This window comes from Pinus tabuliformis, chromosome 9 (assembly GCF_031772625.1).
Source record: "Pinus tabuliformis cultivar Carrire ecotype Pingquan chromosome 9, CPIR1, whole genome shotgun sequence".
Lineage (NCBI taxonomy): Eukaryota > Viridiplantae > Streptophyta > Pinopsida > Pinales > Pinaceae > Pinus > Pinus tabuliformis.
Genome location: NC_142307.1, coordinates 939176014 through 939194889, shown reverse-complemented (window position 1 = coordinate 939194889; position 18876 = coordinate 939176014). Strand labels below are relative to the sequence as shown.

At 38.2% G+C, this 18876-nt stretch overlaps 2 protein-coding genes and 1 pseudogene across 2 annotated transcripts; all 3 read left to right on the top strand.

Annotated features, from left to right (window-relative positions):
• The first annotated feature begins 1693 nt into the window (after positions 1-1693).
• On the top strand, positions 1694-2263 carry LOC149151839 (protein SUPPRESSOR OF PHYA-105 1-like). Its single transcript, XM_089443291.1, has 2 exons — positions 1694-2009; positions 2142-2263. The coding sequence occupies exons 1-2, from the start codon at positions 1694-1696 to the stop codon at positions 2261-2263; spliced, it is 438 nt and encodes a 145-aa protein (XP_089299417.1).
• A 5475-nt stretch (positions 2264-7738) lies between these two features.
• Positions 7739-8308, top strand: LOC149151838 (protein SUPPRESSOR OF PHYA-105 1-like). Its single transcript, XM_089443290.1, has 2 exons — positions 7739-8054; positions 8187-8308. The coding sequence occupies exons 1-2, from the start codon at positions 7739-7741 to the stop codon at positions 8306-8308; spliced, it is 438 nt and encodes a 145-aa protein (XP_089299416.1).
• Positions 8309-17757: 9449 nt separating this feature from the next.
• On the top strand, positions 17758-18489 carry LOC149151837 (endoglucanase 23 pseudogene; annotated as a pseudogene).
• Positions 18490-18876: the final 387 nt, after the last annotated feature.

The window sequence follows — 18876 nt, the reverse complement described above, 5'->3', positions numbered from 1 at the left end:
GAACGGAGAGTTTGATAATGTTTGCGTTCTCACCATGTTCAAGGATAAAGAGAAGGACACTTCGGCGTTTCAACCTGGGGATGTCGACTTCTCTGTCATAAGCGGTCGCTCAAGAAAGAAAAGGGTAATATGCTGGATCAGGAGAGATCAACGCTGAATCGATGTATGGACAGGATGAAAGATATAGAAAATACAAATATTCGACTTGTGCAGGCATTGCAGGAAATGCTGGCAGCTTTCTACAAGTTCAAGATATGGAGTCTGCCAGGTGTCCCAGGTCCAAAGTTCTGTCTCTTTCTCTTTCTCGTTCTAGATCTGACGTGCCAAATGTGAAGGAAATTATTACTGAAATGAAGCCACCTGTTAACCAGCCACAATAATCATCGGAGAAAAACCGCTCTACAAAGACAACATTCGCCACCTGAGGTGACACATGAGTCTATGAGCACAAAAGAGCCTTTGTCACAGGAGAATGCCCCAATGGTTGAGGAAGAAGTTCAACAGAAGTTTCCTGTTGGTGAGCCAGCAAGAAAGAAGAAGAAGCAATGACCTCGACAAGTTTCTACTACCAATGAGATGCAGTGGAGAGCATCACAAGATTTTGGAGCTGACGGGTGTATGATGCCGTATGCTGCACCTGCTGCATATAATGCTTGCTGACTTGGTGCAAGCATTGAGGAAAAGAGGACATGTCGTGGCGGTAATTGGAGATGCTACGTTGTCATGATGCCCACATGGCGGTGCTGTTTCATGCTTCAATGTGTCTATTCTCAAAGTTATGTCGATCTTTATATGATGACCTATCCTCAACGTTTCCAAAGATTTACCATGTAGCTGTAGAAGAGTCTGTTCTAATGACCAGTGTTCTTTCGAGAAATGGAGTTCATAGTTTTCCATCTCTTTTTCTACAAAACCAGACATCAACGGTGCGCTATCGTGGGTTAAAGGACCTTGATTCACTTGTACATTTTTATAAGGAGGTTACAGGTCTTATTACAGGTCAAACGGTGTCGGTTGAGGCATATTTGGCATGTAAATTTGGCACTCTTGACCAAGCCCTGGGCAAGTGCCAGAGAACATGGCATTTTTGGTTTTATACAGGGTCTTGGGACAGCTTGTTTGGGTTTTGTTGTTCAGCCTGTGAGTGGAGTTTTAGACTTTGTTTCCTTGACTATGCATGGTGTTGAAAACAAATCAATTTCAAATAGGATCAGGCCCCCGCGTGCAATCCGGGGAAATGGTTTGCTCAAGGTTTATGATGAAAGGGCAACACGTGGACAAATGATACCTCACCTTGCAGAAGTAAGTAGACATTTTGGATGCACTGAGATTTTCAAAGAACCTTCAAAATTCGCGTGGTCAGATTCCTATGAGGAGCACTTTGATTTACCTCATCGTTTGATTCTGTTGATCACAAAAAGGCGTATCTTAATGGTTCAGTGCTTCCTCATCAAACGGAATATCAGATAGAAGTTCAATTGCAGATTCTGTCAGTGTTGTTAGTGGCCAAGCAGAGATAAGTTCTCAGTGTCTGGATAGCAGCAGTATTGAGTCATTCAAGAAGAGATCCTTATTAAATAAATATTGAGTGGTCAAGGGTGGAATTATAGATATGTTGAGGCTGGAAAAGGTAATAAGATTGCTTACCTACAGCAGAAGGGATTCCCGGAAGTGGCTCTTCACTTTGTTAAAGATGAGAAATAGAGGAACGCTGGAATTTAGCAATAGAGAGAGTGAAATTTCTGCATCTACAGATAACACACTCAAGTTGTGGGATTTTACAAAAGCCAATCCTTCTGGGTTATCCAATAATGCTTATACTCTGATCTATACTGGTCATACCAATGAGAAGATTGTTGTGGGGTTTTCTGTCATGGATGGATATATTGCATGTGGTTCAAAGATCAATTCTGTTTTTACCTACTACAAATCTCTGCCTATGCCTATGGGATCACATAGATTTGAATTTGAAGACCCTATATCTAGTCAACGAATGGAAGATGATAGTGGTTAGTTTGTTTCAAGTGTATGCTGGAGAAGGAAATAAAAAATAATGGTGACTGCAAATTCCACTGACAATATTCAGTTGATAAGTGATTTTGAGAAAGCTGTTTGAATGATTGATGTGGGTCCAAGCGCAGACAATAAAATTGAATATGCCAAGTTCAGGAGCCTTGGGGGAGGTGCAGAAGCAATTGCAGTGGCTAATCCTCCAACATGTGAGGACTTCAGATATTTGAAATCATTTGCTCTGCAAACTTAGCTGCTTGGGTACGAATTTCCAGAGAGCATTATGGTGTTTATGGAAGAAAGAATTTATTTCTTGTGTAGTCAAGAGATTGCATCCTTGCTTGAAGATTTGAAAAAAACCTTTCTTCAAAGTCTTTTGGTATTGATATCTCTTTCCATATAAAGCCAAAGAATAATGATGGAAATTCCCAGATGCAGGAAATATTCCAAACAGTTAAGACATAGTGCATTGTGGACCTTTCGGTTGTTGGTTAGATTGCAAAAGAAGCTCCAGAAGGACCACTTTTGGAAAAGTGGAAAGAAGCAAAGGTTACAACAAGAAATGCAGAGCTATTTGTTATTACAGCAGAAATTGAAAGATGACAATGAACTTTGTTTTGGCCTCTTATGTCAGGCAGCTATTGAAACTCCAAGGATTCTTAATCTCTCAAGCAGTGAACACTTAGTGGACCTTATGGGGAGAGTTTTGTTTTTATTGCCAATGATTGGCATACATCTCTTCTTCCTTGTTACTTGAAGACAGTCAGTGACCGAATTTTTAGGGTTCTGGTGAAGGTTACCGGAGATGTTTGTTTGTACACCTGTTCAATACATAAGGCTTCCAGTTCATTGGAAAGTAAGGTGATATGCGTTGTTTATGAGGAATTAGAGAGCAGGGGACATGTTCTTTAAGAGATGAAGAATGTTGGGAGACAGAGACCGTAAAAACAGAGCACATCTTTTGGTCAATTAATGAGCCATCAGCGCTTTCAAGCATCCAAGGTTAGCTTGTTTATTGCATCTTTAGCTCAGCCATCTCAGCCTAACTGAAGGAGGACAGCTGTCAAGGATCCAAGAAGAATCATGTTACGAAGAGAATGGAATTAGTGTTTTAGTTTGATTAGGATTTTTTGTAAATTACAGCTCAGCACTTTTGTAATTAATGAATTAGTTAAATAGCATATAGGAGTAGTTAATAGAGCCTTTGAGCTCGCTCTAGTGAGTAGATAGTGTGTTCCTATATATGGATCAGGGATGAATGTAAAAAGGGTTGGAGATTTATGAAAAAACAGAGTTTTGTATATCAGCTTATGTAAAAGACTTTTGACAGTAATACAAAGATTACTTTTTCTTCCCAAGATTCATCATGTGTTCAAGTACTCAGAATATATGTGACTTTGTTTTTATCCTTTTATGTTTTACAGCTCACTAAATATGCAATCACTCTGAATTCACCTAGTGCTCAGACTTCCTGTGTATATTTATGAGTTGAGGTTCCTTTTGAGAGATGTTTTGAGTGTTTAACATTATATGCCTTGGCTTCCATGATTGAGTGGTTAATAGTTTACTGCAGAAGTGTTTGACTCCATGAGCCCAATGGAAGAAGTGTTGTTTTGTTGTTCCAACCAGCTTATTTTCATGTACTTTTTGGAGAGTTAGCCATCTGTTTTGTTATTAATTCCTATCAAAAATCTGTGAGAGAGCCCTCTCTGACTAAGGAGGCTAAACCTTAGTCTAAAGCCTGGTTTGAAGTAGTTGCATGAAATCTTGCTAAGTAGCAGCCCTTAGTACACGATTTTGTGATAACATTTTGGTGCGTCTGCCGGGAGACTGAAGATTACTCACTCCCGTAATTTTAAGATTGAATTTCTGAAGGTAGCAGGAGTTCAAAGAGGTTTTTCGAGGCTGCAAATCTACCTTGGCGACTCCATTGTTGAAGAATTCAAAGTTCATACATTCATGGTGATTCCACTGGAGTTATGAAGGACCCAGAAGCTGCCATTCTTAGTTCAAGGTATGCATGCATAGATTTCTCAGGAATTCATGGTTTCCCAAATCATTTTCCCAAGGATGCATATTTTCTAAGGAATGGTCCCAAATTTAATGGAAAAGATTTGAGTTTAACTCTGAAGCATATCTCAGATTTCTGTCATTTTGCTGAGCTTCTTAGAGTTAAACATGAGGATGTTTGCATAAGTTTATTCTATGATTCACTTCAAGGGAAATGCAAACAATGGGTGGAAAACTTTCCTGTCAAATCCATTAAGTCATTTCAAGACCTTTGGCTCATGTTTTTGGAGGAATGGATAGATAGGTCAGAGTTGGTGGCAGACTCTCCCTCAGTTGCAGATTTTAAGCAATGGAATAATGATTATAGCAAAGAAGAAACAAATGAATATTTTTCTTTGTCCTTGTCCTCATATCTAAAATCCTTTGACTGCAAGGCAGAGGATAAGATGAAATTTTTTGATGAATTTGCCAAAGACATTGAGAAAGACATTGAAGGTTTAGAAGGTCAAATTCAGGCATACAGTTTTCATGATCATGATCATTATTCTCAGAAGTTTTCTATGGCAGAACGCAAGGAGACTATGTTGGTTTCTTTCTCTTTCACGATTGAGGAACCGAACACTGTGGTTGAAGATCAGTTTGCATAGCTGGAAAGTTACAAGGAAAAACAAGCTGATCATGTATTCTGGGATCCTGTAGCTGATTACATGGAAGAGTTTTACTCTCCAGTGCTTTAGTTTACTTATAAAAATCAGAGACAAATTCAGTGGCAGCGGTCATCACACTATCAGATTGGCTCTGAACTCCAATGCAGTCAAAGAAAACAAATATCAGATAAAACAGAGGAGTGGCTACATTGGAAATTTCATGTTGATTGAGCAGAAAGAAATTGAAATTGTTAGGGTAGGTAGGTATAGGTAAATGCAAATAAGCTCAAGGTCAACTGAGCATTTTTCATTAGAAGTAGCTTTCCTTCTCCTACAGTCATGCTGGTCAAGCAAATTTCTGTTTGTCAAATAAATTCTATAAGGCACTGGAACTGCAGGTTCTTAGTGCACCACAAGGGCACACTATCCCAAGTGGAGCCACTGTTATCACTAGAAATTCTGTTTCCAGAAATTGCTCAGATTAGCTTAAGGACAAAGTGTTTCTGCAGCGCATGAATCCTTTTAGCAGTTTCGCAGTGCCTCCTGTTTAGTGATTTCGTAGCGAAAACACTGACTTCGCACTAACTGCGCTACGAAATGTGGAATTTGCTTGAATCTATAGCCAGTATTTCGCAACCGAAAAAGCACCATATCAGAAAGTCTACCTACTAATTCTATTGGGTTTTTCTTTGGATCAACACCACCAGACAACCATGGGGAACAATGGCATCCTCAAAGCTTGCATCTTCTCCTCGTGAATCATGTCTTGGCAGTGGCAGTTTTGCTGGAAGTAATTCACCAGTTGGTTCCATACCAAAGTCTTTTCATCCTTTTCAGCATCTAAGTCATGAACTTTTGTGTCAGATAGTATGGGTGAAAAAAGTGGCCTGAGATTGCAAAGCATCGGAAGATACCGTGAAGGGTGGCATAACCATCTAAATCCAGCAATAAATAAACTAGCCCGGAGCTTGACAAGGGATGAAATTGACCGACATTTGAAACCTAGTTCTAATGAAAGAAAGGAATTATTGAAGATATTAAAGTACCCTCCAACACGCACATTAAGAGGAGATGAAAGGCAACTTCTCTGGAAATTTCGGTTTTCTTTGGTTTCTGAGAAAAGGGCTTTGACAAAGTTTCTTCGTTGCGTTGAATGGAGTGATGCTCAGGAAGCCAAGCAGGCAGTGGATTTGATGAGGCGGTGGGCACCTATTGACACTGCAGATGCATTGGAGCTGCTGTCTCCTTTATTCAAGAGTGAAGAGGTGCGTGCATATGCAGTAAATGTTCTTGAACGAGCAGAAGGTTCATATATTGGATATGAGGTTGCATAGAAGATATGCTTGCATGGATACAGGAAGATAGCGTTTGGGGGTGGAATGGAGAGTTTGATAATGTTTACGTTCACACCATGTTCAAGGATAAAGAGAAGGACACTTTAGCGTTTCAACCTGGGGATGTCGATTTCTCTGTCATAGGTGGTCGCTCAAGAAAGGAAAGGATAATATGCTGGAGCAGGAGAGATCACCGCTGAATAGATGTATGAACAGGTTGAAAGGTATAGAAAATACAAATATTCGATTTGTGCAGGCATTGCAGGAAATGCTGGCAGCTTTCTACAAGTTCAAGATATGGAGTCTGCCAGGTGTCCCAGGTCCAAAGTTCCGTCTCTTTCTCTTTCTCCTTCTAGATCTGACGTGCCAAATGTGAAGAAAATTATTACTGAAATGAAGCCACCTGTTAACCAGCCACAATAATCATCGGAGAAAAAACTGTTCTACAAAGACAGCATTCGCCACCTGAGGTGACACGTGAGTCTATGAGCACAAAAGAGCCTTTGTCACAGGAGAATGCCTCAATGGTTGAGGAAGAAGTTCAACAGAAGTTTCCGGTTGGCGAGTCAGCAAGAAAGAAGAAGAAGTAATGACCTCGACAAGTTTCTGCTACCAATGAGATGCAGTGGAGAGCATCACAATATTTTGGAGCTGACGGGTGTATGATGCCGTATGTTGCACCTGCTGCATATAATGCTTGTTGACTTGGTGCGAGCATTGAAGAAAAGAGGACATGTCGTGGCGGTAATTGGAGATGCTACGTTGTCATGATGCCCACATGGCGGTGTTGTTTCATGCTTCAATGTGTCTATTCTCAAAGTTATGTCGATCTTTATATGATGACCTATCCTCAACGTTTCCAAAGATTTACCATGTAGCTGTAGAAGAGTCTGTTCTAATGACCAGTGTTTTTTCGAGAAATGGAGTTCATAGTTTTCCATCTCTTTTTCTACAAAACCAGACATCAACGGTGCGCTATCGTGGGTTAAAGGACCTTGATTCACTTGTACATTTTTATAAGGAGGTTACAGGTCTTATTACAGGTCAAACGGTGTCGGTTAAGGCGTATTTGGCATGTAAATTTGGCACTCTTGACCAAGCCCTGGGCAAGTGCCAGAGAACATGGCATTATTGGTTTTATACAGGGTCTTGGGACAGCTTGTTTGGGTTTTGTTGTTCAGCCTGTGAGTGGAGTTTTAGACTTTGTTTCCTTGACTGTGCATGGTGTTGAAAACAAATCAATTTCAAATAGGATCAGGCTCCCGCGTGCAATCCGGGGAAATGGTCTGCTCAAGGTTTATGATGAAAGGGCAGCACGTGGACAAATGATACCTCACCTTGCAGAAGTAAGTAGACATTTTGGATGCACTGAGATTTTCAAAGAACCTTCAAAATTCGCGTGGTCAGATTCTTATGAGGAGCACTTTGATTTACCTCATCGTTTGATTCTGTTGATCACAAAAAGGCATATCTTAATGGTTCAGTGCTTCCTCATCAAACGGAATATCAGATAGAAGTTCAATTGCAGATTCTGTCAGTGTTGTTAGTGGCCAAGCAGAGATAAGTTCTCAGTGTCTGGATAGCAGCAGTATTGAGTCATTCAAGAAGAGATCCTTATTAAATAAATATTGAGTGGTCAAGGGTGGAATTATAGATATGTTGAGGCTGGAAAAGGTAATAAGATTGCTTACCTACAGCAGAAGGGATTCCCGGAAGTGGCTCTTCACTTTGTTAAAGATGAGAAACAGAGGAACGCTGGAATTTAGCAATAGAGAGAGTGAAATTTCTGCATCTACAGATAACACACTCAAGTTGTGGGATTTTACAAAAGCCAATCCTTCTGGGTTATCCAATAATGCTTATACTCTGATCTATACTGGTCATACCAATGAGAAGATTGTTGTGGGGTTTTCTGTCATGGATGGATATATTGCATGTGGTTCAAAGATCAATTCTGTTTTTACCTACTACAAATCTCTGCCTATGCCTATGGGATCACATAGATTTGAATTTGAAGACCCTATATCTAGTCAACGAATGGAAGATGATAGTGGTTAGTTTGTTTCAAGTGTATGCTGGAGAAGGAAATAAAAAATAATGGTGACTGCAAATTCCACTGACAATATTCAGTTGATAAGTGATTTTGAGAAAGCTGTTTGAATGATTGATGTGGGTCCAAGCGCAGACAATAAAATTGAATATGCCAAGTTCAGGAGCCTTGGGGGAGGTGCAGAAGCAATTGCAGTGGCTAATCCTCCAACATGTGAGGACTTCAGATATTTGAAATCATTTGCTCTACAAACTTAGCTGCTTGGGTACGATTTTCCAGAGAGCATTATGGTGTTTATGGAAGAAAGAATTTATTTCTTGTGTAGTCAAGAGATTGCATCCTTGCTTGAAGATTTGAAAAAAACCTTTCTTCAAAGTCTTTTGGTATTGATATCTCTTTCCATATAAAGCCAAAGAATAATGATGGAAATTCCCAGATGCAGGAAATATTCCAAACAGTTAAGATATAGTGCATTGTGGACCTTTCAGTTGTTGGTTAGATTGCAAAAGAAGCTCCAGAAGGACCACTTTTGGAAAAGTGGAAAGAAGCAAAGGTTACAGCAAGAAATGCAGAGCTATTTGTTATTACAGCAGAAATTGAAAGATGACAATGAACTTTGTTTTGGCCTCTTATGTCAGGCAGCTATTGAAACTCCAAGGATTCTTAATCTCTCAAGCAGTGAACACTTAGTGGACCTTATGGGGAGAGTTTTGTTTTTATTGCCAATGATTGGCATACATCTCTTCTTCCTTGTTACTTGAAGACAGTCAGTGACCGAATTTTTAGGGTTCTGGTGAAGGTTACCGGAGATGTTTGTTTGTACACCTGTTCAGTACATAAGGCTTCCAGTTCATTGGAAAGTAAGGTGATATGCGTTGTTTATGAGGAATTAGAGAGCAGGGGACATGTTCTTTAAGAGATGAAGAATGTTGGGAGACAGAGACCGTAAAAACAGAGCACATCTTTTGGTCAATTAATGAGCCATCAGCGCTTTCAAGCATCCAAGGTTAGCTTGTTCATTGCATCTTTAGCTCAGCCATCTCAGCCTAACTGAAGGAAGACAGCTGTCAAGGATCCAAGAAGAATCATGTTACGAGGAGAATGGAATTAGTGTTTTAGTTTGATTAGGACTTTTTGTAATTACAGCTCAGCACTTTTGTAATTAATGAATTAGTTAAATAGCATATAGGAGTAGTTAATAGAGCCTTTGAGCTCGCTCTAGGGAGTGGATAGTGTGTTCCTATATATGGATCAGAGATGAATGTAAAAAGGGTTGGAGATTTATGAAAAAACAGAGTTTTGTATATCAGCTTATGTAAAAGACTTTTGACAGTAATACAAAGATTACTTTTTCTTCCCAAGATTCATCATGTGTTCAAGTACTCAGAATATATGTGACTTTGTTTTTATCCTTTTATGTTTTACAGCTCACTAAATATGCAATCACTCTGAATTCACCTAGTGCTCAGACTTCCTGTGTATATTTATGAGTTGAGGTTCCTTTTGAGAGATGTTCTGAGTGTTTAACATTATATGCCTTGGCTTCCATGATTGAGTGGTTAATAGTTTACTGCAGAAGTGTTTGACTCCATGAGCCCAATGGAAGAAGTGTTGTTTTGTTGTTCCAACCAGCTTATTTTCATGTACTTTTTGGAGAGTTAGCCATCTGTTTTGTTATTAATTCCTATCAAAAATCTATGAGAGAGCCCTCTCTGACTAAGGAGGCTAAACCTTAGTCTAAAGCCTGGTTTGAAGTAGTTGCATGAAATCTTGCTAAGTAGCAGCCCTTAGTACACGATTTTGTGATAACAAGCTCCTTTCTTCTTCAGGTGCACAGGACTACTACAAACACGCAAATTACATTGGAAACTGGCGGGAGGCAATGGATGACATAGAGGCAGATTAAACAACGGAACGAAGCCCAGCCGTTGGATCATAAAAATCAATGGCGAAGATCGTATTACGCGGGCTATCAGAGGTCAACGGGATCAGGACAACGAGGGCCATCGGATCTGGACGCGGCAGATCCGATGGTGATCGCAAGTAGAAGATATGCACACATTAATGGGCGGGGGGTTCGACGGTTTTATGGGTAGGCGGTTTCCCCACACTGCTTTTCGGCTGTGGGTGGTATTTGTACCACGGGGCGTGATCCAGTTATATTGCACGACGTGGCAGACAGGTCCAGCGGGAAACCGCCTTCCCCGCTGCCTAACGAACACACAAGTTCCAGCGGCGGGAGAAACGTATGGCGTTGGATCTGTGGGAAATGATCAGATGGCTCAGGATTAACGTGCATGCTTGGTTGATATGATAGGTGATGTGACAGGTAAGGGGCCTACCGATAGGTTATGTTTTGACAAATGCGTGTAGTTATAAGTGTTAAAACTTTTAGCACCGGGGAATAAATGCAGCATGGGTTATATGGGTTTTAAATGGGTTATGAGGGTTTTTATAGGTTTTAAACAAAAAGAAGCCTGGGAGCCCGAAAAAGGGTTTATTAGGGGTTTTGAAAGGTTATCGGGTTTATAAAGGGTTATTGAGGTTTATAGAGGGGAATACGGAGAATTTAAAGGAAATGAGGAAATGGAGGTAGCAGGGTTATAAGGGAATGATGCACATGAAGGAGAAAGAATACAATGAACTGCTGCAAGCTTCTTTGCAACCAAAACCAGCACTGCCTGACCTAATTTTATCCATCAAATGTTGCAAACTGTAGCAAATCTAACACTAGCTCCTTCTGGGGATGAGATCCTCCCTGTGAGGTCTCAAGAACCTGCAAACCATTTCCTTTCTAGCTGAAAGCAAATTAGTCAAAATTCCTAGTGTTCCATTGGGCATGGAGTCTATTTTGCCTACAAAAAACTGATAAAAAAAAATATTTACAACCCTTAAGGCCAAAGACCTTAAACAACATAAACTTTCAAAAACCGCCCATTAACTGGGCCATCAAAAACTGCTTCTCCTCCCATACTTTTCAATATGAAGGTGTTGTTCCCTTGAATTTGTGAAATGATGAAAGGCCCTATCTAGAAAGCATCAAATTTCCCATGATTGCCTTTCTTCTCCTTTAGTGCATCCCATTTCAAAACCAAGTCACCAATCTGAAAATTATTTGTTTTTGCCTTCTTTTCAAAGGCATCCTTGATCTTTTTCTGATGTGCTGCAGCTTTTTCAACCAGCTGTTCTCTAATATGATGTATTTTTGCTAGATCAGTGATCCTTTTTGCCATGTCTTCTTCCTCATCCTACTCTTCTTGAAGGAATTTTGCCACAGGGAGAGTTAGTTGAATTTGAAATATAGCATCAGCGCCATATACCAGCTTGAAAGGAGAATTTCCTGTGGATTTTTTAATGGTCACTCTGTCAGCCCATAGTGCATACTTGAGCTTTGAATCCCAATTCTTTTTATTGTCTTCTAGCAATTTTTTAATAATCCTGATCAGACTTTTATTAGAGGATTCTGCCAGACCATTTCCTTGTGGATAATATGAGGTGGAATGAACAAGTTTAATACCCATTGAATTACACATTTCCACCAATTCTTTTGCCTTGACGGTTGCCGCATTATCTGTTATTAATTTATGTCGACAACCAAATCTGCTGAAGATATTTTTAATTAAAAACTTCATGACCACCTTATAATCAGCCTTCTTGGTAGGGATTGCTTTAATCCACTTAGTGAAATAATTAGTGGCTACTAATATCCACCTGTGCTGGCCACTGGAATGTGGATTGATTTCTCCAATAAAATCCAATCCCCACTATTGAAAAGGTCATTTTTCCTGAATTGGTTTTAGGGGCAGGGACTTCAACTATTGTTTTCCTGCAAATATTTGGCACCTGTCACAAAATTTAACAAAAGAAAATACATCAGAAAATAAGGTGGGCCAATAGTACCCAGCTCTGAGAATTTTATGCGTTGTAGTCTTCAAATAATGGTTCCCTCCACACATGTTGTTATGAAACTGCTACATAACCTCTTTTGACTGTTCTTTGTTCAGACATCTTAAAAATATTCTAGATGGATCCCTCCAGTAGAGTAGATTTTTATTGATGCAATATTTTGTTGCTCTAAGTTTTAAAGTTCTATCTTGACTTGTGCTTAAGCCTGAAGGGATTTCTAGCTTCAGCAGAAAATTTATTATTTTAGCATACCAATTACAAGAAGCCAGACTCTCGGTCACTAACTGCTTCCTCTGTGGTTCAACTGTTTCTTCCTTTTTTGCATGCCCATTTTCTGCCATTGTGCATAGGAAATCAATATCTAAAGACCTGCAATTTTCTTCAGCTAATAACTTGGCAAGCCCCTGACCTCTGACCAGCTTGGTGGGCTTCAGCTCTATATTAAATTATATCATTTTTGAAATCCATTTCGCCCTTCTTCCATCAACATTAGTTTGAGTTAAGACATCTTTTATTGCAGCAGAGGGTACATATGCAATTATCTTTGAATGCAAGATATAAACTGTTGGGACTCAGAAATGTCATATTTTCGTCCACCTTTTTCTTCACTATTCCTTACATTTCATCATCCCATTAAACTTTTATCATATCATTTTCATAAATACATTTGGGTTTCACCTTCTTATTTTCCATTTTATTCATTTTTGTATTACAAGTGAATTTATGATTAAATAGTAGAAAATATACATATTTATATATATATATATATCTCAAGAATATGTGAGTTTTGTGATGTGTAGGAAATATGTGAAGAATTAATTCCAAGAGACTTCTCAAATATCTCCTCCACCATATTAAGGAGATAATTATGCAAGTCTATTCCCAAGGAGAAGATCATGGAGGATTTGGTTGGCATATCTTATCCAAGATATGTGAGAGATGTGTGGAGGATTCAAAGGGATCATATTTTGTAATAATGGGAAAGTAGTTGCGAGAGCTTGAGAGAATATTGGATATATAATTATGAGATGGTTATCTTCTTCATGTATATAAGAGAGTGCTCTCTCTTCATTTGGGGAAATAGAGATTAGCTTTAAGAGATAGTTTTGTAATTAGGAGAAGGAGATTCTTAGCTTTGATTCATATTATTTTATTGTTGTACTTCCATGATTTGTTATTTGATTCTTGTAATATAATTTGAGATAGCTTTATTGTTGTGAGCTCACATATGTTGTTTGTCATTCAATTCTTCACATGTTGTATTGCTTTTCCCTTATGCAATTTCTTTCTTTCCTAGTTAATGTTTCAATGCCTTTTTAGATTAATTTGATTTCAGTAATTTAGATTAAATTAGTTCCACTTCGGTCCTGCATATATAGTGCATGTGCCTCGTAAGCCTATGAACCTCTGATTGACAAATTAAATAGTTGGGAAAATACTACAACAGAATTAAACGACAATATTTTCACCCAACATTTTGGCGCCATTGTCGGGGAGGAACGATGGATTGAAGTTTAGTTTGATTTTTCATGCAAGTGTGTTTATACATGTTCCTAACTCCGAGGTGTTAAGGCGGTAATACATGGGGAACAACCTACACATCGCATTTGAGATACCGTAATGGGCTCGACCTCTTATGGATCAGGGCATGTAGGGTGTGTTTACATTTATGCAAGTGTGAATTTCAATTTCTGCAAGTGTGTTTGATTTTGATTTTCGTAACTGTGAAGAGTGTTTGATGAATTCAAGATTATTTTTTTGGTCCTTTTGTTTTTAATTCAATTTTTAGTGTGCTGATTTGGAAGAGTTTTTGTGAACTAAAACCTTGTAAAAGGATTAAAAACTCAGAAAGTTATTAGCACTTTGTTTTTAGAATCTCTTTCAACATGGATTTATAATGAGTGTTAGCTTGGAACTACTCACTCAGATCCTTACAGAAGTCAGAATCTCCTCTTCCCTGGAAAAGGAGATCTTGACAAGAATTGAAAGTTCAACTACTCCCCAAGAAATAAATGAAGATTCAACATCTGAAGAATCCTGCGTATAAGATGGAGAACAATCATTCGAACAGGAATTCGAGGAAGAAGAACAGCAGATCAGAGAAGAAGAACAAGAATTACAACATGATCTAAGTGAGAGAAACTGTTCCTATCAAAGCTTTATCGAACAATGGTTCCAGGTAAGTACTAGATTAGATTCATCTTTTTATTTTTTAGTTGATTTGCAGTTACAGCAACTAGACTCATTCACTCTCGAATATTTTAATCCATCATTTAAAAAATTGTTACTAGATATCTTGTTGTTACTGCTACGTGAATGGCTTCATTGGAAGTTTAATTACACGTAACTATTTTTTTTTTTTTTTTTTCTAATTAGTATAGAGTAGGTATGCTTTCATTTTTAGTTTTTACTTTCATTTTCAGTTTTTTTTTTACCTAGAATAAGTATGCTCTCCTCCACGCTTAGTGTGATCGCAAGGATCAGAAAATAGAGATGATTTAGACGACGAATTTCAGGAATAAATAAATGTTTTGCAATATGCTTCATCAAAAACATCTTTCAATATGCAAATCATTGTGTCCATTTGTTAAAAAATTAAGTTTAGAGAAAGTTAGTTTCTTTCAATTTTAGTTTTTCATTTATTAAAAGAAAAGAATATATATATATATATATATATATATATATATATATATATATATATATATATATATATATATATATATATATATATATATAGTAAAACTAACCATTTTTGTTTTTAAAGATAGGGTTAATTTCATTTTTTAGACTTTTAATAATAAAAAAATAATAATAATAAAAAATAAAAAATAAAACAGTCAACCAGCGCACTCATAAATAAAACAATTCATATAAAAGTAATGGCGCTGGAGTCTGAGGCAGATGCACTTAATCACCTCAGCACTGATGTCCTTGAAGGAAAGTTTGCATTGCTGGAGGGTGCTTCTGTCGACAATGACCTAGCAAGCTTGAGAAAAGAAGTTGCTGGAATCTCTAAGAGAGAGGAACTTCCAGCTGGTCGGTCCCCTGTGAGCAGTGAGAGGCCATCTTATCCTGGCACTGGAAATTGAGAAAGAGATCTTTATTAAACTCAAAAATGAATTGTCAATACAAAAATGGAAAAGATGCCCTCTGCCATCGCAACTCCCTAAGCAACGCCCACAAAATCCTCCAAAACGTAAATTAAAATCTGGCTCTTTGTCCAGGAAATCAGGAAACGATAATACAAATTCCAATTTTGCAGGAACAAATCACTGCACGATAAGTCAAATCGGATTTTCCTATTACTAAATATCAAGGAGGCAGTTTTAATCAAGCATTGAACTAGTTAGCACCGCATGGGTGGTTTCCAGGATCTTATTCAATGGTGTTTAGTCAATTTAGTGTTCCTAAATTGATGTCATTAATTGTCAACCTGGGGCTCGTAAGCTGATGAAGTGAGGGTGTACTATATGTACTTAAGTAACTTTCTTAGAGCTTTTGTCGTTTTTGGGGTTGTTGTTTATGGTTAACTTATCTTTGATGGAGTGATGGCTATAAACAGATGAGTGCAAGTGTGTGAAAAGTGAGTTCTAGATGAGTGAAAGTGTGTGTGAGTGAAGGTGATTTCTAATTACTTGCTGAATTTGTAAAGAAAAGAACTTGAAAGAAATAAGTAAATTAAAATGACTTGAAAGTAAATGACCACGTTCTAATGGCATTAGTCTCTATCCATATTGCTACAAATAAAAGAAACAAGAAAATCACTTCAAGGATTGATGTTAATGATTATCTCCTCCTAACTCCCTGCTTCTACCACTTAGTACTGCGTAAAACACGATTAGGAGGTAGCTGAAAACAAATCCAAGAACTGATAAAAACTCTAATCTACTCTAATTGACAAATTGTAACACTACTAAGCTTTTTCCAACATACTGCTTCCTACATATGTGATCATGTGTAACAAGTGGAAAAAGTATTAGTATCACAAGCCAAGACTACTCAAATACAAGCTGCAATTAATTAGTGTTTTGTTCTCTTGAAATATAAGCCATTCATGATAAAGAGAGCATAAATGAATTAGCATCCAACTTGTAAAACTAAGCTAAAACTAATCTAAAAAAACAGAGTCAAAAGGGGCAGCATCATGAACAAGACAACTGCAACTACCATTAGATTTTAAAGCAAACACAACACACTTAATCTCGGGACCTACAAAGAAGTAAACCTGATCAGTGAAAATAAAGGCTGCAGCAACAAAGAGAAATCAAGCTGTACATAACTCAAGAAAAGAAATTCTGTTTGTAAAATAAAGAAATTGCAGAAATATGAACATGAAAATACTTTACAAGGCTAATACGAACAGGGGCCCTCCATCCATATTATCCACAGAAAACTCAGATGCTCTTAAGACTTCAAAACAGCGTTTCCATTACTTTATATGCAAAGATACATAATCCAAAAGTGCTGGAACAGCTCTTTATAAAAACAGAGTTTGAAAACGTGCCAAAATTCTCACAAATACATACATTACAGCATCTGAAAAGGTAACCTTAGCGTACGCAGACGTAGGTATATATAGGCACCTGTAAGATGGCCTAATACGTAAACATAAAAAAAGAAAATGAACTAACTGTCATGCGTATTAAAGATTTAATTAACACGTCATAGGCTTCGTGGTCAAGCTGGAGGTCTTGGTCGATATGGGCAATGAATCTAACATTAGATCATGTCCCCCACGGCTTTCAAAACATGGACAGGTCACCTTTTCCACTGACGTGATCAAACAGCTTACGTATCCACGTTGAGTTGTCTTTATTTGACCGAAACTTGACCCCCTTTGACCGGAGGTACAAGTGACGTGGCCGGATAAACTGATGGCACAGGAACCTCGAGCATGTATATTCCAACATGCCCACGTGGCTCATTCTGCAAAATAGCACGTGGATCTTTGAGAACAACAAAATGGCTGCGGGATCAGTAGATGGCTGTGGAATCAGCAGATGGCTGCGGAATCAGCAGAAAGCTGCGGAATACCTGCAAGTATGTCAAAAACTAAACAAAACAATTATCCATTAGCAAAGCTCACTTGATCATGTTTAATGACAACTAATGTAATGATCTGGGTGGAAAATGAGGTAAAATAGAGAGGAAAGTGATGAAAGCAGTAGGTAATGATAGAGGATGAGGTGTAAAGTAGGGACTCTACAAATGGCTTAAGCTCTTTGTCAAGATGGGAAAGAGCAAACTAGCGTTTGTTGTTTCTTTCTTGCATCAGGAGAAAATAATGAAGGTGACTATGGTTTTTACTGTATTTTCAATTATGGTTTTCTTGATATGAAAAAAAATATTAACGCTTTGCTGAGCCTTGATTGTCAAAACGAGCCTGGTCCACAAGTCGATTGTCCAAATTTCAAGCTTGTTATCGTTGGCAATGGAGGCACCGGAAACACAACTTTTGTCAAGCGGCATCTTACTGGAGAATTTGAAAAAATACGAGACTACGATAGGCGTGAAAGTTCATCGTCTTGATTTCTTTACAAATTATGGGAAGATTCGTTTTAATTGCTGATACCTTCTGCAAGCCAAGAGTCAAGCCATGGGTTGCATTTTATTTTGATATATCTTGTCTTATAACATTTTTCTTTCAAGATTTTACACCTAGAGGTGACATGCAGACAGTCAGGCACTCCCCGCGCAATCCGAACCCACCACCTACTACAATGCACCACTGGTAGGGGCACTGGCATTTTTCAGTGGCCATCCAAAATTCTAAGTTCAAACACCATTGCTATACAAGTTCATGGGTGGCACTTATCTGCCTTTTAAAAATGGCTTAGAGTTTGGATCCGAAGAAAACAACTTCGAATTTGGTTGGGACAATAAGCGTGCTCGAATTGATGTTTTGCTAGCTAAGTTTTTCTTACATGGGAATGTAACAGTTCTGGGAGGCTACAGAGAAAACGCTGACTATTTCATCTGCTCTCTCATGCCAGAGTCACCTTATTCGCAGAAGCAATTCACACTAGGTGGACTTATTTACAAGGATGCAGGGGGTAACATGCAGCGAGTTACAACCTTCTCATTTCTACTTTTAACCTATGCTAGTTATTTGAACAATGCTAATCAAACTGTTGTATGTGCAGCAACAATAATTCGTCCTGAGCGACTCAGACAATATGCCAAGCGACAGGTGGACTACATACTGGGAGATAATCCTCTCAAACTTTCATATATGGTCAGATATGGTCATCGCTTTCCTCAAGGAATTCATCACAGAGCCGCATCTTTACCCTCAGTTGCAGTGAAGCCTACTCCCATAAAATGTAATGGTGGGGCCAAATTATTTGTTGCCTCAGATCCCAACCCAAATATTCTAGTTGGTGCAATCACTGGAGGGCCAGATGGAAACGAAACTGGAAAATGGCCCACGAGCTTTATGTCGATTCTTATGCTTATGCTAGATTTTATGCCGGAAGCTGATTGTTTTCTCATGCTCACTATCTCCATTTTACACACTGCTTCATTACACTAATGTTCACGATGCCAAGATCATCTGCTTGATGATTGTTACTAGATACTTAGGAATGCTACAATTGAATTCTTTGAATATTCCACTATATCTGACGATGTACAGGTCCAATCTTGCAGAGAAGTAAGTGAGATTATTGTAGCAAATCGATGTGAATCATACTCTACCCAACTTCCATTCTGCCTACTCTTTGCCAAGCCACCCAGATAATCTGCGCAGGATAGTTACACAACTGGTCGCCCTTGGTCATTTTTTTTAATTAGGGTTAGTTTCTTTTATTATTTTTATTATTAGTTTTGTTTTTAATAAATAAATAAAAAAAATCGACATAAATAATAAATTAAAAACTTTTTTTTTTTAATTTGTTATTTATTAATAATAAAAAATAAA

Excerpts from the sequence above, each read along its gene's own strand:
- LOC149151839 (XM_089443291.1), top strand. The coding sequence starts at position 1,694 with ATGAGAAATAGAGGAACGCTGGAATTTAGCAATAGAGAGAGTGAAATT. Across the intron at positions 2,010-2,141 it reads ACGAATGGAAGATGATAGTG|ACAATAAAATTGAATATGCC; the intron begins GTTAGTTTGTTT and ends GTCCAAGCGCAG.
- LOC149151838 (XM_089443290.1), top strand. The coding sequence starts at position 7,739 with ATGAGAAACAGAGGAACGCTGGAATTTAGCAATAGAGAGAGTGAAATT. Across the intron at positions 8,055-8,186 it reads ACGAATGGAAGATGATAGTG|ACAATAAAATTGAATATGCC; the intron begins GTTAGTTTGTTT and ends GTCCAAGCGCAG.